This window comes from Corvus moneduloides, chromosome 2 (assembly GCF_009650955.1).
Source record: "Corvus moneduloides isolate bCorMon1 chromosome 2, bCorMon1.pri, whole genome shotgun sequence".
NCBI lineage: Eukaryota > Metazoa > Chordata > Aves > Passeriformes > Corvidae > Corvus > Corvus moneduloides.
The window spans coordinates 18,910,762-18,929,046 of record NC_045477.1 but is presented as its reverse complement, the minus strand read 5'-3'; the positions used below and the strand labels follow the sequence as shown (position 1 = coordinate 18,929,046).

The 18,285-nt window shown below is 41.7% G+C and overlaps 1 protein-coding gene across 2 annotated transcripts in view; it reads right to left on the bottom strand.

Moving 5' to 3' along the window:
* GUCA1C (guanylate cyclase activator 1C) overlaps positions 1–15,553 on the bottom strand; it is a 40,429-nt gene extending 24,876 nt beyond the window's left edge. The window contains exon 1 of one of the 2 annotated variants that reach the window (XM_032098317.1): positions 15,246–15,553. In XM_032098317.1, coding sequence (XP_031954208.1) covers positions 15,246–15,449 — 204 coding nt within the window. In that variant the 5' untranslated portion in view covers positions 15,450–15,553. Of the gene's footprint in view, positions 1–1,018; positions 1,299–15,245 lie in introns of those variants that run through there. The other variant, XM_032098318.1, reaches the window with a different exon arrangement.
* Between the last annotated feature and the right edge of the window lie 2,732 nt (positions 15,554–18,285).

Genomic DNA, 18,285 nt, shown 5'->3' with positions numbered 1-18,285 from the left:
TGACAGCCTGCAGAGCAGGATGACACAACTCTGTAACACCAGATAGAGAAGCACCAAATAACCGATGGTTCCTATTTTAAGTCTTTGGCCATTGCCACAGCAAAGAGTGAGCAAATGCTCTTTCTGTAACCTGCTTTGATTCCACTCTCCTCACTTTTACATTAATCCACAATCTGAAGGTCTCAACAAATCTGAAGGTTTCACGGTACTGCAGAGTGTGTGCCCCAGGCCACACAACATCACAATGAGTGGAGGGCTCAAGGTGGCCAGCTCCAGGACCTTACAAGCATGAGGCGGTGCTCAAGACAGACCTAGAAAAGGGTGCTACACAGAAGTACCAGATGACTGTGTGTTCAGCCTTGTCTGTACTACTAAGGAAAATATATCTTGTCTGTCTGGGAGCCAGCTACATTACAGAGAGCTGATTGCAATCTTAAGCAGTTATTGCAGTAGAAAGGAGGGTAAATTAGAAGTGTAGCCTGGAGAAACTGCTTGACCATTCAGTAGTATTTGGTCTTGTGACTTGTACACTGCATGTGAACTGATCATCTGAGTTGCTTTCCTCTCTGCCACACATTCAATATAGTACTCTGAGAAAATAAATTTAAATCCATTTATATACACTGCCCTTCATCTTCAGTTAAGTGCGGACCGTATTTCCCCTTTGTCTAACATTGTTGTAAGAACTTATTAACTTTGAGCACACCAACGTTTTCATATGCTTATATACAAGCACAGGATAAGCAACAAATAGAAGAATAACCAGTGAACTGGAAATTACACCTCTTTTTAAGAATTGCTTCTTGACTTTTTTTTAAGTGCTCTAGAAGGTACTAACAAAAATCCTAATGCAAACCCTCAAAGCACAGTCCCACTTCTTTACCTCTAGTGCACCTTTATGGCAAACCTGTCCACAAGAGCAGTTTTGGGAGCATAGCACAAAGAAGAGCCTGCAGGCTACAACTCACTAACAAAGCAGTTGTATGAGATTAAAAAAAATAAAGAAAAGAAGGTTTACCTGATTCAGATCAAAGATATCAAACACTCGTTTAATGTATAGGTCTCCCTCTGGATCCAGCCCTTGAAGGCCCAAAAGCTTCTTGAATTCGTGCAGACTAAGCAGCCCAGACGGACATTCTCTCATAAATTTGCTGTAATAATGGTGCATCTCTGCAGGGGCATCTTGCAAGGGTGATGATTCTTGGGAGCCCATGTTGTTACACAGTAAGCGTCCCTTTTAGTCTGTTCACATTTCTATCTCCCAGGTTCAAAGTCTTGCTCATAACAACCACTCGGGTTAATATGGCTTTTAAATGGCCACGTTAAACATCTTACACGTAAGTCTCTATTTTTATTTAGTGCCTATCTCTACTCATGAGATTACCTTTAATGCCCATGTCTAAAATAGAAGGGATTTCAAATTGTGGCTAAAGTAGAAGCAAAGAGCACCATAGTCGAATTATAGTTCATCACTCTCCCACTGACTACAAACATATCTGTTACAAAAAGAGGATATTCTAAAAGTGATTGATTTTGAATTATATACAACCCATTAGCAACACATAAGAGTCTAATCCTGGAATAGCTGTAAGGAATAGCTATAATTTTTGCGGCAAATAAGGATGGAAAAGGTTGTCAGTGCAAACAGAAATGACTATTATTACATCCTCTTTGCTATAAGTGGATTAAGCCTTTCTAAAAATTGAGCCCTTTGGACTCCTCCTTGATGTACTTTTTATCATAAATATGCTGTGTGGGATCTTGTATTTGTGTGCAAATTGCATCCTATTTCTTCCCTCTCAGCATGGGTTTCCAGATATAACATACAGTTTTGGTCATCAGCCTTGTCACAGAACTTGACTGAAAGAGGAATCTTTTACAGTAACTTCCTTAAGAGGAATCGACTTAGTCTGGTAAATAAATTAAAAACAGGTTTGCTATTGGTCAGTGCTGTAGTCCTGCTTTTTATTTTACAGCTTTCAGGAGCTGAATTCCTTCTTCCTTCATAAGCTCAGGGAAGGGGTTAGGTATCAGTAATACTTCTGTACTGATTAGTACAGAAGTCCTTTTCTACAAGGAGATGAGTGGCTCAGGAGCCTTACTATAGGACAAAGAAATGTGGAGCTATAAATATCAGTGTAAACATACAGGATTTTAGTGACTCAGAAACAAGGCACTGCCATTCATCCTTTTCATTTATAATCACACAGTGGAGTTAAAGAGCACAGTCCTGTGAGGTGGTGAGTGCCCATGAAAAATGGCAATCATCCTCCAGCCCGACTTCAGCCAGAGAGCAATCAATATCTTATAGGATCAGGTCAGTTTCTGAGAGGGACTCCCATACTCCTTTGCTACAGCTCTCCACAAGGACACCAATAAGTTTATCATCATATACTTCAAAATATGGCATACAAGTAAGAAAGCTTGAACACTTTCCAGGTGCCCATGAACCTCTGAAAATCAAACAGAAAGACACAGACATTGCCATCAGTTTAGCCAAAACTTGGTTCAGTAGGCAAAGAACATAGAGCAAAGTCGGATTGTCAGTGTGTTGCCTTTCCTCCAGAGACCACGTCTGAGCCCTAGAGATGCTGTGTGGTCGCAGTGATGAGGGAGAATGGAAACACACCCTGTGCAGGCATTTCATCTGCAGATGTGTGCTGGCTAGAACAGTGAGGGTGAATGAAGAGGATGCGAGGACAAGGGAGGTGAAAGGAAAGCAGACAAACCTCTTGACTATGCACAGTCTGACAATAATCCTGAATTTTCTTCTTCAGCCATCATGCCCTGCTCTTTAAGGAATGACCAATAATTGTGTCAAACAGCAAAGACAGGTGTTGTGGTTTTATCCCAAGCAGCAACTAAGTACTGTAGACAGCTGTGCTCTCACTCTCACCACCCCCACCCTCCCCCTGGTGGGATGGGGAGGAGAATAGGAAAAAACTAGTAAAACTCATGAGTTTAGACAAGAATGGTTTATTTATATTTATATAAATGAAATAAAATAAATAACTACTACTACTACTATTACTACTACTAATAATAATGTGAGAGAGGAATAAAACCCAGCAAAACCCAGTGTAGTACAATACCATTACTCACCATCTGCTGAGCGATGCCCAGCCCCTCCCAGCCAGCTCCCCTTAGTTTATATACTGAGCATGACATTCTATGGTATGGAGTGTCCCTTTGGCCAGTTTGGGTCAGCTGTTCTGGCTGTGCTCCCTCCCAGCTTCTTGTGCACCTCCTCAGTGGCAGAGCATGAGACACTGAAAAGTCCTTGACTTAGGATAAACACTACACAGCAACAACCAAAGCATCAGTGTGTTATCAATATTGCTCCTACTAAATCCAAAACACAGCATTGTACCAGATACTAGGAAGAAAATGAACTCTATCCCAGCTGAAGACAAGACAACAGAGTACCAGGAACAAGACTTAAGCAGGCTGCAAATTTGACATGATATGGTTAGGTTAAGAACTGTCCATCAATAACTCACCCAGTGCTAGTCATCCTTCCTCTTTTCTCTGTTTCACTCAGGCAATGACAGCTCTCTCCCATCTCTTCACATGACCTTGTGCAGACACTGGTCACAGGATTTCACTTAGGCACAGGGAACTTGGGAGTTGCTCACACATAACTGATCCCCCTCCACTCCCTCCTCTTTTCTCCCCCTCAAAAAATCCACACACTACTTCTGCTTGTTGCTTCCAGATAGCAAGTCTTGGGGAAGTGTACCCACAGTGATTGAGACACAGGAGAGACTGCTGCACTGCCTTAAAGAAGGGCCTTTTTGTCAGATTTTGTACTTTCTAGCAAAAGACTTACAAGAGAATGTTAAGTTAAAGTTGGAATGCTTTTAAAGTAATACCTATTGTCAGAATCCCTTTAGCTTAATAAGAATAACTAAAATACCTGTAAAGACAGCAAAAATGCCTGGGTAAAAAATCATCTGATTTATAGCTCAATCTCATAGCATCTCTCACCCCTAGAAGGGAACTAGAACAGTATATATTGGTTGATATAACACCTGACATAAAAAGAAAGGTGAGTTTTATGGGGCACAAAAAGACTAAAATTTATAACCCTCTGCATAGTTTGACGACACTTAATGAGCTGCAGACAAAGCATGTGCTGAGATAGTAGAAATTCTATAGAAATCACCCGTTGCAGAAGCCAAAGGCATCAGAGCATTTCTATTTATAAATAAAAATAGAAAAATTGATAACAATGTGGAGCTGAACTGAATAAATTAATATAGGAAAGCCATTTCAAAGAATGCTGAAAAAATGGCTGTAGAAACTAGTGTGTGTATAGGAAACCCAGTGAAAAAATTCCTAATGAGCTATCTGTACCAAACTAAGCTGATTCTAGAAGATGAAGATAAAATTATCTATCTGAAGATAAAAGTATCTATTGAGATGCCAAGAAGCTTTCTGGAATCTGTACAATATTCTGGGAATAAAAAAACCCCATACAAACAGGCAACAGTGGGACTATGCACTTACACCAAAAATGACAGTCCTGTAATAAAAGATTGCTGGTTCAAGGACAATCAATGCAACAACGTGGGCACACATAAAATGCACATTGCAGGTAAAGCAAAACTGTCTCTGTAGGGAACCATGAGAAAAAAAAAGATCAGTTTCCTTAGTTCTGCTCTGAAAATGGCATAAAAGCTCTTAGTTTTAGAAGGGGTCATGTAATTTAGATTTCTTTAGAAGTGAAAAAAGGTAGTTTTTGATGGAGGTTGAGAATAGAGTTTGAGCCTTTCAAAAAAAACCAAACCACATCACAACAAAACAAAACTTCTCAGCAGGGTGATCAGGAACGTAACTAGATATATAAAAAAGCAGAAAAATAAAATAATAAAGATGACATTCTCTTTCTCTTGGGTATTGTGAAAACAGTGGTACCTTGGCAGTAGGCAGGCAGCCCTGTGTTGTGAAACAAGGAGGCCACACATCTTTGTTCAGCTGCATCTATCCACGCTGATAGATGCAGCTGAACGCTACCTCTTTGAAGTGTAATACAAAAAAGAGAAGTGCTATCGCTTGAAGTGGCAAATGCCAAGTTTTACATGTATTTGAATAAAAAGCTTATCTACAGATTTTTGTCTAAATTTATGTCATCTTTGCCAATTAAATTTTTGTATCTGCTCCAGCTCAATCCAGCCCCACTTTCTGTTTCCTTCCTCAGCAATTTCTGTGTTCCATTTTCTCCGAAAACAGCCACTTTTCTCTCGAGTTACTGAGTTCATGCTTCTATACTTTGCCCCATTTCTCTCTCTCCATCCTGTTCTTCCCAGCACTCCGTTGCCATCGGATGCTTTATCCTACCAGTCCTGGGTGCGCATGGAGATCTGCCACTGCTCATTTCAGTTGCAGAGGGGAGCTGTGTCGGCAGGACCAGAGGAAGCAAGGTTGCAGGCAGTCCCATGTCCCTGACTTTAGAGCATGGTTTCCTTCCCCTTATCCTGCCATCTCCCTCTAGTAGCTGCCTTGCCAGCTCCCCATAGACATGTGGCCACTCATCATCTGTAGCCAACTTCAGAGTCCATTTATGTCTCTTAAGGCAGATGCAACATACCTCCCAGCTCAAGCAGACCTGGGTGAGGTGTTTTCAGAGAGACTACCTAGCCAGTCCAAATGAAAGAGAGTCATCTGGACAAGACACAAAATTTTGGAAAGAGAAGGTTATCTTTCCAGAAGAGCTGGAACGGCCTATCCCAGTCAGAAAATTTATCTATGAAGGTTTTAAGTGTTTAAGGTTTTTGCTTTTTTGTTGTTTGCTTTTTTTTTTTTAAGATCCAAACTATTAGGTCCCAACCATCACCATCTTCTCCCTATGGACCACTCTGCAGTTTTCTAACTATTTGAATGAGTGTTTAGCTTCTCAGTTCTGCATTTCTTCTCCTATGCATGATACAAGGAGGAAGACCAAGCTGGCCTTTCTTTCTTTTATCTTCATCAGAATGCAGGTTGCTTTTAAGGGCTGTATTCCTCTCCTTTATAAACCAGAAAGATTTTGCCCCAATGAGACAAATTTCTAGTAGGACACAACCCCTAATCTCTCTGTCTGACATGAGAGGACTCACAAATTCTTGCTAACTCAAGCATGGAGATGGGAAAAAGAGAGGTCACTGCTGCTTTCTGTGGTGTTTAAACCCTGGCACCATTGTGGGACACACAATTGCTGAATTACTCTCTCACTGAAAACACTCATCAAGCACTGGCCCAACTTTGCTAGTTCACAGCCACATTCCTTGTGTGCCTGCTACTATAGTTCTACAAACAATTAACTCCTTAAGTTGTTGTATAGCCTTAAAACTGAAAAAGAAGGCAGTGACCATTAAAACAATACATCCATAGGAGCCTATTATGTCTGATTTCTTTTTGTACTACTGCTTCATTATTGCTGACGCGGAGATTATGAGTATAGCTCAATGATACACGTCTTGGTGATGAGAAAGTCAACTGTGCTTATCTTAGTTGTGCAGAGCCTGGTCTAGGAGCTTTTTTTTTGTCATTAACCCAATGACAGACGTAATTTTGTGGGTGTTGTTAGCCACACATGCTACAGTGCACCCGTATCTATAAATAACCAGCAAACCATGCAGCATGAAATAACAAGTCTTATCCTTCCCACAGAACCATTTGTAGCGCGGTTCCTTTAGTTTTAATGATTATGGGAAGTGCCCTGAGATACCAACTTTACATTTTGCATTTGGAGTTCATGACTTAACACAACAAGGACCCACTGATGAAGCTGTTGTTTTCATCAGGGTTTCTAGTTGCCTTTGTCAGGAGGATAAATCAGGAATACTTTCTTTCAGTAGCTATTTTGAATTCACTGATTTTCCTAAACTCAAAGTGGGCAAGAGCTTGGCCTGCACCTTCTCTGGTAGGCATCAGGGAACTGCAAGGTGGACTAACAATCCCTGCTAATGCTAACATGCTACGTTTCAGTGGTCTTGTTAGAAATGAAGGGAAAGGGTTCTCTCATCCAGGGAAAATCTGAGAGGCCAGTGAAATGTCCTGGCTCCAACCGGGACAAATAACAAGAAAAGCAATCATGGAACTTTTCCATGCTGATGAACTAGATGGGAGGATCCCCAGAAATCTTCATGTTAATGGTAATAGTTCCAAATTAATGCTCATCCCAACATTTTAATGCCACAGGCTGTTTTCAGGAAGGATTTCAGCTTAGACAAATTGGATTTTTCCAGTTAATAACGCTACATATAGATCCTTAAACAACTCTAAATCCTGGCTTCCTGTTTTTATCTGCCTACACAGCACAGCTATTTGGAAGAAATTTTAATTTTTTTTTTTCTACTAGCAATAAAATCCCCTAAGTACCTTGGAAAAAGGAAAGCCAAGCCAATAGATTCATCAGCAAACATTTAATTAAAAGATGAGGCTGACTTCCCTAATTAAGTGCCGTTGTTTTGATTGGAGATGTTTTCCTTCCTGGTGCCTGAAGTCTTTCCCAAGGTGAGCAGACACTGAGCCACTGGCATCTCCTAGTGGCCTGGGCTTGCAAGACAAGGGCTGGCGTTCTTGCTAAAGAGCACGGTGATATTTCTGTCCAGTAATCCCTGTTTCAGTGCTTTTCTGGGACACTGGAGAGGCCTTGTGGAGAGACACCTGGAGGGATCTTGTGGCTGCCACTGCCAGCCCCCTCTCCCTGTCACTGCAGAGAGCAAACAACCACATTTATTCCCGTATGTTGTTTCTGTCCAATTAGCAGCTCTCTTTCTGATGGAGAATGAATCTCTTATTAAGATTTTAACTATCTTTTCAACACTTTTTCTCCACAACTGACGTTTCAGTTACATAAGGGTTTCAATAAACGTACAAAGAAGGGATGAGGCACTATTTCCTCCTTCCAGTCCTTGAACATTTATTTCCATCTCTTTATACTTGTGCTTTGATCTTTTAAATTTTGCTTTTTGTTTTACATTTCACTTCTTTCTTCCTTCTCCTCAAAAGCTGTTATCTACTTATTCCTGTCTGTTCCTGTGTTTTTGACTGCACTTTTCCCACTCCCTTTCTCAATTCTTGCTATTTATCTGCTTGAAGTACCAGAATCTTCTTTCTGATCTATGCAATAATTGAAGTCTTCCTTCCACTACCTAGCTTTAAAAGTTGTTTTTTATAAGAGGTGGATAGGGAAGTAAAACAGCTGTCTAACTCTTTTACAAGCTTTACAAATAAAAATAAAAATGGCAATGATAAAATAAAGAAGAAAACCAGAAAAGATTAATTGTAATTGTCTGACAATGCAGCTCTGAACAGAATTTACTTTAGAAATGGTGGGAAAGTAATTTTTAAAAAGGAGAGTGAAGACAAAAATATTCACACAACCTACCAGTAGTGAAAGGGGAAAACCTGAGGGGTTTAAGGCTCTCATCCAGCCCCACCTCCAAGGAAACAAACTCATTTAGGAGATTTTTGAAGAGCTTGTCAATAGGCGGGTCCTTCCCTTTGTCTGGAGTGACCTTGACGTGTTCTCAGGTGCTTTTGCACGGACTCTCTTGAAGACAAAACATGTTATTTATGCTCATGTTGTATAAGAGCTTTTGCCAGGTTTGCAGCCTTGGTACTCTTGCTAAACTTCAAATAGACCATACCACATCATTAAAATTGGGGAAAAGTGTTCAGATCTGACAGAACTCTCTCACAGAGAAGATCAGGTTATTTAAATACAAACACTGGTGAAAATCACATGACAGCACCTGAAGAAAAGATGTAAATCAGAGCTAGTGAAATTCAGGAAGGGGACTTCTTACTGAAAACAGACTCCTCATGAATCTCCAATTAAAAGTACATACTTTGAATTAACACCACATCTAAGGCAAGCATGGGTATAAGTACTTTTCCTAATACAATCCTAAAGTTAAAAAGAACTAGCAACATGTCTTTATGTATATAATTCTGAAACTGTGGCGATCTGTTCACCCATTGCTTTTCCTATCCTGCATTGTTTCCCACCCTGTTCCTTGCCCCTAGCCCTTGCCACTCCCTCAGGCCCTCCCTATTGGTTCCTGTACCCCAACTCTGCCCATTTACCGCCCTGGAGCCCCCGAGAAAAGACCCCTGCACCTGGATCATGAGGTCTCTCTGCCTCTGGAGATCACGGAGACAAGATGTGATTAAAGTCTTCTCAAACCCTCATGGAGAGACCCTTCTCTGCCTCCTTTGCCATCACTGGTTGTAGCGCTGCTAGCTGCTGGAGCAAGATGGCGGGGCTGTCCAAAATGGACTACAGGAGCGGGACCATGGTCACGCTGCCCTAAGCATTCCTGCTGAGCTCTCAGGAAAGCTGCAGCCTGCTAAGCTAAATCTAGCGACTACAAAAATGGTGCACCAATGTGTGGCATCTGAGAAGAGGTGCCCTGGAGAGCCTAATCGCCTTTGGGAAGCCATTTCCCTGACACAAAGCTTGTGTTTCAGTGAGACGACCAAAAGGACAGCCAGTAGCCTCTTGAGAAGAGTAGCACTCTTAAAAGATGTCTGGCAGTGATGGACCACATCAAGTGCCCTAATTTGATTCCCCATTCTGGAAAGCCCTGAAGAGGAGCCTGGTGGGCCTGGTAAAAAGAGTGTACCAGCACTCTTTGTACTGGTAAGCCTCAGAAGGGAGCTGGATATTGCCTGGTTCGGGGGATCATTTTTCTTTTAAGTTTAATCCTTTTGCCTCGGTTTGGGTGGAGGGTTGGGGGTGGGTTCTTGTCGAGGTGAAGGAGGTCGCGCCTCATGTGAAGCCCTGGCAAGAAAAAACCTATTCCTAACAAGAGAAGATGCAAGTTCAGTGCCCCCAGTTTGGGAATTTAAAGATTCATGGTGTGTGGGGGGGTCCTTGTGTGCAAGAGAACTAACCTTTGTTTCACTCAGTCATCTGGAAACAGAGACCTCCGATCCTCTCCCTCCGACCCTCAGGAGAGATCAGAAAATGTTCTGACCCTTCCGTGTCTCCCCTGTCCCCTTACTGTGCTAGGGCTGATCACCCCGGCCCAGGAGCTGCCCCTAAACCCTCATCCCAACCCCCCAAAACTCCCGCCGTGTAGGCTCTAAGCAGCAGCCAAGATGGCCGCAACTGCGTATTCGGCTCCGCCATGTTGCCTTCTACTGCTTGCACTCCATTATTTTCCCGCGCGCACGAGAACCCTTGGTCCCTCCTTAACCCCGCCCCCTGTGTTGTTCGGTGTTGCTGCATTGGCTCTCCCCCTCCGAAACACGGAGTGCCTTTATGCCAAGTCCCTGCTCCACAGGCGCGTGTGCCTCCGACAGCCCCTCCGCCCTGTCACCACGTGTCCATTCCAGCCGTGTGCCCGCCGTGGTCCTGCCCCTAGCCACCCCCACCTCCCTCCCCGCCAGCTGGCTCCGACCGCGGCACGACAGCAGCACCCGCACCGAAAGTGAAATAAAAAGCCGCAGTGGCTCGGCAAGAGGCGCCCCAGCCCCCGCCAGGCCGTCCCTGGCCCCAGGACTGGGCGGGGAGGGCCCAGCCCCAAGTAGTATCACAGTGGGAGCAGCAGCTGCACCGGGGAAAAGGCCCGGTTCTGGACCAGACCTGTGGGGCGGGCCTGGCGTGGGGACTGTGCAACCCAGCCTGCCCCAAGGGTATCCGCAGCTCCGCACGGCAGAGAAACAGCAGCTGCATGCCCCTTCCCTGTTCGCCACGCCACCTGGACCGAAAGCCGCAAGCAGCAACCAAAAAGATGCCATCCCAGCAGCCTCAGCAGAAGAAGCTACAAAAGCAGCTGTTGTGTGAGAACTCAGCTGGCACGGATCTCCAAAGCCAACAACAACCAGCCACCTCATCATTTTAATTTAATTATTTTGCACTGTTTTACCATTTTTTCTGTTGTATAAAAATTAAGCCCTTCCCTTTTCAATTTAAAATGAAAGGGGGAGATGTGGCGATCTGTTCACCCCCTGCTTTTCCTATCCTGCATTGTTTCCCTCCCTGTTCCTTGCCCCTAGCTCTGGCCACTCCCTTGGGTTCTCCCTATTGGTTCCTATACCCCAACTCCGCCCATGTGCTGCCCTGGAGCCCCTGAGAAAACCCACCTGTGCCCAGATCACAAGGTCTCTCTGCCTTTGGGGATCACGGGGACAAGATGTGATTTAAGTCCTCTCAAACCCTCATGGAGAGACCCTTCTCGCCTCCTTTGCCATCACTGGTTGTAGCGCTGCTAGCTGCTGGAGCAAGAACTGCGGGGCTGTCCAAAATGGACTACAGGAGTGGGACCATGGTCACGCTGCCCTAAGCATCCCTGCTGAGCTCTCAGGAAAGCTGCAGCCTGCTAAGCTAAATCTAGCGACTACAACAGGAAACAGTAAGGGCATGGAGAGAAACTAAAAAGTAATGATATTGCTTCATTTGCATAATCCACTTAAAACACATGTTCTGTTCACAGGCTCAGTGATGAATTTTCAGATAATAAAGTGATAGAAATTTGAATATTTAAAGCATAGCACTTTCGTTATCACAGAAACTGGAAGCTGAAAGAGTCCTCTTCAGCAATTTAAGGTTCAGGAAGAAGCTTGCAGACACCTAAGTCTGTTGTTTGCTTGGAATCTCACTTCCTAAAATCTAAACGCATGCTGCAAGGAATTTAATCCCAAAATCTTTTCCTCATACACGAATATCATAGATCTGACAATGATTTTTTCCACCATGGCAACAGAGAAAATCTGATCCTCTATCAGAGGAAAATTAATATGCACAATTCAGGCGGGACTGTGTTTGGAGGGGACAGGGTGAAGAAAACAAAAGAAAGTTAATGCTGCAATTTTCAATGTCAAAATAAAATTGCATTATGGCTTTTTTAGATTTACATGTAGGATGTTTTCACAAACTGATTGAAAAAAATACCTGCTTTTTCTGTCAAGAAAGAGTTAGTTTCCACTGACTCAATCAGGTAGGTTGTTATTTCATTGATGTATAAGGCAGGGCAGAGAGACTTGGTTCATCTGACTTGGAAAGAGCTGAGTCATCTTGAAATAAGATCCTTTGTCTCTGCTAAGCATAGAAAGGAGTCTTGAGCTGGATTTCTGCATTAAGACCAGAATCCAAACGACAAGTGCTTTTCCGTTGTAGTCTGCCTAAGCCATGCTCTTGTTAGAAGGGTTGATGCAGTGGGAATGACCAAGAATGCTATGAGGATACTGTTATTGAGAAAGCCATGCCAAGCCATAAAACTCCCAAATGCATTTCTATTGGCAAGCTGGTATGGCCACAGCTCATTCTTCTTGTTACGTAAATCAGTCCCCTAAGACAGCCTGAAGCCCCACAGAATGACTTCACAGGAAACATACATTACAACAGATAAATATACACATCGTATCTAACTAAACAGAGGCAGTGTGAATGCCATAGAGGAAACTTATGAAATCCTGGCACATTATTTGAGAGGTCCCGGTTCTCATTTGCCACAGGGTTTTCAATGAGGCTTCCACAAGACTTTATTCAATGCAAGAGAAGAATAAAACTGAGTTACAGCTTATCTAGATGCTATGTGCTGTATCTGAATAATGTAGCTGTTGCAATTTCATTAAAAATGGTACTGTTGCTGTTTAATCAAAAATAGATTTTTAAAAAAATTATTAAAAGGGAAAAAGTAAAACATTCAGGTAAAACATTCTGGTTCACTTGATTCAGTTCCCTAAGTGTTTAAGCCTTTCCAAACATTAAATTATACAGATAGAGTGGGCAGGGATTAAAACTTGCCAGCCTTTTATCTTGGAATGGATGCTACATTCTTCATCTTATTTCCATATCCAAATGAATATAGACTATACAATCTTATGTAATTGACAATTCTAAACGTGCTATTCCTGTTCTGCCTTCTAAAAAACTTTGCTTGGTCCTACTGCTGCAGCTGAGCAACAGCTCAATTAAGAAAACACACAATAAAATCTATGCCTCAGATTAGCAGTAGCTAGTAGAGGATTGCTACAACATCTTGCAGAACAGCAAATGAATATCAGATATTTAGTGGGAGCACATTATTAAATAATGAGGTTTTAAGCCCAGCATAAGCAGTTTTATAGTGGATTTTATGAAGCCCTAAAGGCCAAATCATTGTTAAATTTCATTAAAATGGGGGAAGACTTCCAAACTGATAAAAAATTGAAGCATCTTTTTCTGTCTAACATGGAACATTAATTAAACAAGCCCTTCTGGGAACAGCGAAACAAAAGCCTAGACCCATACAAGCTATGTCTTTTGTCCCCTAAATCCTCACATCCTGGTACCCCAGCACCACCCTGTGTTTTGTCTAGGCAAAAGGAAACAAGTGCCTGATCATTTTGTCAGCCAACTGTTGCCTTAAACGATGAATAAAAGCTTAATTCTGCATGAATGGGGCATTCATTCTGGGTGTGTCCCTGCTACCCAGCTGCCAAATTTTATGAAAACATTAGGAGCTAATTAACTGAAATTCCTGCTTTTTGAAATTTGATGGAAATATACCAATTGATTAAAACCTTGTGGGGATACCAGAGAAGAGGATGAGAGATTGGTAGCAAGAGTCAAACTCTGATGTGTATATAACCTGACAAATTTAAGGCATACATCTTAATATTCCTCACATAACTTGAGCAGACTACTCCAAGGGTGATAAGCTACTTGTAGTGGGAGAAGGCAATCAGGAATTTTTAAAATGCTGACAAACCAAAAGAAGTTCTCCCATTAGAAAAAAAGCCAAAATCCCCAACAGCCAAAGCTCCCTGTACTTTTCAAGTGCACTGAAGTCAAGGGCTTTTTGCAATACACATTAATGCTAAACTGGAATAGCTCTTAGGTGAGCTCAGACGCTGTCTGTGTGCATCAAATTATTAATTGAAAAGAACATAGCAAATTAACAATTTCTGCAAGTCAGGTTTCATGTTTGTAGACTGGAAGTTTGCTCATCATCTGTAATTAGCACATTTATTGAGTTAGGTGATGCTACTTAATCAAATTTCAGTATGTTTAACCATCTGGTAATTGGCTGTGGGAAAAAAAGCATGCAATGAGCCTGATTTTATAGGAAGAGTCCTTGAGGATAATGGAAGAAAGAATTACATAATTCCAAAAAAAGCTAGCTGAATTGGGGGTGGAGGTGTGTATGGAAACACAAGAAAACAGTGTAATAGAGGTACTGTTGCATGTAAAAACACATGGTACCTTATACTCTCAGCATTTTCTGAAACAAATATAATTAATTCCATAAAGAAGAACAGAAAGTCTATTTCTAGAAAGGGAAACTGTCTGGAGTAGTTATGGCTACTATTTGGACCAATTTTAACCTGCTGTTAAAGTCATTTGTGTAATGTAGTAACACTTTTTTCATTGCATCTCTGAACTCATTGAAATAAATGCTGTGGGTAGAGAACGCTAATGCTTTATTGTTTTTTTAAATATTTTTTTTATACCATGATGGGCCCTTCTGTTCTCTTATCTGAAAGCTGAATTTTTATTATTGACAATTCAGCCTAAGCCTAATTTCAGTCACTTTTGTAGGGATTACAGATGACTCTTCACTCCTTTTGTCACATTTGGTAGAAGGTGTTGCCTTGGCTTAAGGGGAAAATAACTCCGGCTGAGTCTCGTGGCTAGAAGGAAGCTGTATGAACACTGCATTGGAATAACAGAGACAGCAATGCATCTAACAGCTGCTGGACATATCTTTAGGAGGACCTAGGATGTTAAGCAGTAAAACTGGGATGATGGATCAAAACCAAACAGATGTGCCTTTGGAAAAGGGGGATTGACTGATACCGAATTAAGCCACAGAAGGTGTTGAGAATTAATCCCGCGACAGCCAAAACATATTGTGCCCATGTTGCATAATCTGAAAGCATTAATACCTATGGATCCAGCCTAACACTTTCTGCTTGCTTACTTACTGCTTTAGAAAGATTTTTCAAGCAGCTATGTAAATAAAAATTTCAATTATTAATGCACACTGAAAATAATAATAAAGATCTGGCTTTCAAAGATGAGAAACCGTCAGCATGTATTAGAATAATTGTATGAAACTTTCAAATTGGCAAAATGTGCTGGGAACAGAGCATTCAACATTTCTCGCCTCCACTCAGGTTTATGTGTTCAGGGTTTTCTATTGAATCACCTCTGAATCACTTCCATTACCTCTGTGTAGGGAGCTTGCAGCTCTCTGAGACCTGTCTCTGAGTGCATCAAATGAGACAGCCGTAAGAAAGCCAGGAAGTCAAGAATGAATTCTTACCTTATTCATGTCAAATGTGTGAAATACTTGTTCCACATAGTTGTTAGCTTCAGGGCTAAGTCCGTGTAGATCCAGGACATGTTTAAATTCATGCAGGCAAAGTTGTCCAGATGGGCACTCCTTCATAAACTTTGTGTACCAGTGGTGAACTTCCATAGCATTAATGTCATCCGCTGATCCAGCAGCACCCATTGCATCAAACATACCAGGTAACCTTTTTCAGTTTTTATTCATCCAAATGTTGATTCTTGCTTCCCAACAATGATCATTCAAACACCAACTCTGCCTTTGAGAGCTACTTTAAACCTCTTACAGATCACTGCCAAGACAGACTAGGTAAATATAGCACCCTAGCAAGATTACTGGCACACAGTTTTAGTGCCCCGTGGCTTTATCAGCTAATTACAGTCTTTGTGCACAGTCAGTCTGCAGAGTCTCAGGTGAACTGATTATACTGGTTCTCATTTTGAACTTGCATCTGTGGTGCTAAAGGCATCTAAACTGGATGAATATTGAAAAAGAAACATGCAGGAACTTTGAGGCTAGTTTCTAAACCTTAATTTTAATAATTTGTAAAGTTTTTACTAGAACTTAGAACCATTTTAAAACTTGGATACATTTTGTGCAGCTGCCTTGGAGTAACTGACTTTTCATTTTCATTATTTCTGTATATACAGTGATCCAAATCTTACCTTACAAGTCAAAACTGCAACACAGTTTGTCTTGGATAACCTGAAATACTGAAAGCGGCCGTACACCAAGCACAAAAAACTTGTTGTCTTTAGACAGCAGTTCTACAAGCATCTGAGTCTCCTGTAAGCCAATGTTGTCCTGAAAATCACTTCCCCTGAAAATTACTGCCATTGCTCTTTCAATCCCATCCTTTCCCTTCCCTTAGGCCAGCAGAAATGTTTGTGGTTGCACTTGGAAACAAATGTTAGAACAGATCCAGGCAAAAGCTTGCAATAAGATCAAATACCAAAAAATAAAGTTAGCTTTAGAAAACACTGCCTACATTTTTGCATTTCCTGGTGCCACAATACTGGGTTGTACAAGAGAACGGATAAAGTGAGGGTGGAAAAGGGTGGCCAGCAGTACAGGGGGTGCAGGACTGCTGCTTCTGCTGCTTCAAATTGCTTGTGGAAACTTGCAGTGTCATACTGTCTGTGCTGTATTGCAGGACATAGCAGTGTACAGGTTTACAGCATTTAAGCCCTACAGCAGCATGCAATAGTTAAAGACTAAACTAGTAGAATTAAAAAAATACAGCTGTTACCTCTAAGCCTACTGCAAAGGTGGTGTCCCACCAGTGGCACTGCAGTGGTGTCTCACAGGAGGAAGGTGAGCACCACCTGAGCAGCTTTGCTCTGCAGAGCAGGGTGCAGTCCCATTGCTCTTGAGTGCTGTGCAGCTGCATGAGATGAATTTTCCTCTGGCCCTAGGCTCCTGCTGGTTCAGTTGCAAAAGCAGTGTCAACAGTCAGGAGAGACAAATTTGGTTTTAGGACGGCAAAGGAACTGAATGCTACTGTTGGACATGTCATGCAACCTGGTTTTCAGGTGCCAGGAGCGATGAGCATCATGGTGGTGCATCCATGGGGTGTGCACTGGTGGCAGAACGAGCAGGGCAAGCTGCCCCTGATACATAAAGTTTAGGGCCATGGCACGCAGGTTCATGCGGTCCTCCAGTGTTTTGAAATCATTCTTTAGGCACTTAAAAAGCTGTGACGTGCTAATCATGTAAGATCAGAATTGCAAGGTATTTTTCAGAAATGGGTACAAGCCTTCACTGTAAAAAGACAACAAGCTGGGCTGTTGCTGGAACAGTCTTTCAGCACATATTTGCACCTACATTGCATAAACCAGAGTCTGCAGCCAGTCAGGGCAATGCTGCTGAGGGTGGAGAGATGGGGGAGAAAAGTGCACAGGGATGCCTGGAGGACTTCAACAGAGACATATACTGTAGATATTATTAAAAGGTGATTTTTTCCCTAATCTCTAGTCATTCCTTGCATCACTTTTAACAGTCTCCCCAGAGCAAAAATAGCTGCCCACTAACATCCTGTTAGTTATAAGATCAAGACCTTCGGTACTGAGAAGCAGCAGGAATTTTCTATATGAAATACTGAATAAAACCAGAATCTGAAACATGTGAAGTGGTATTTGGAAATACTTCACTTCAAAATATCACTAGCAGGCAAAGGATGCCGAATTTTTAATAACAAACAACAGCAAGCAAAAGAAAGGTAGCTTAAAATGGCAATCTTCAGTATTTTATTGTTCTTCATCAAATCTAAATTTTCAGTAGTTAGGAATTGGAAATGCTGACACAGAATTTCCCAAGTGTATATCTACCAATTTTCTTGTTCAATGAAAAGAGGAAGTTTTAAAAAACTCAAATGTTACTCAGCCTTCCTTTCCCCCCACCCCTCAAAATCACAGCAGTATTCAAAGGGAAAAAATCAAAGGTTTGAACCATAGGTTTCAGAGGCTGTAGACAATTTTTTTTTAGTAAATAAAGTGACCTGCAATTGGTTTTGTACATTTTTATTTTCAAACCTTCTTCTGAAAAAAGCAACAGCATAAATGGGAATATTAAAAGTAAGCCATCTCAGTCCTTGAAAATGTACATATTTCTTTCCATGGCATGGAAAACTCTCCTAACTCTTGTTGTCATTTTCCTTCTGGAAGACAAGGTTAAAATGTCAGAAAAATCTACATTTTATTTAAATAACTATTCAAGATAATCATCAAGCTATTCTAAATTATGTATTTGATGAATCTGAAAAAAACCCCTCAACTTTTACACTGGAGAATTTGACAAAATAAGCATGTGAACAAGCATGACATGCTTATCAGCAAAGGTCATAATTCAAAAAGAATTAAGAGAAAATGCCCAGAAGACTTGAAGAAGCAGTGCAAAAACCCAGAGTAAAATGGAAACATGGAAGCTAGAATTAGGTGCAAGTAGGAGAAGAAGCTGCTTCTCAGGGAGTTCTTGTTGGCCATGTTCCTGCTAGGAGTACTGAGGGATTATAGTG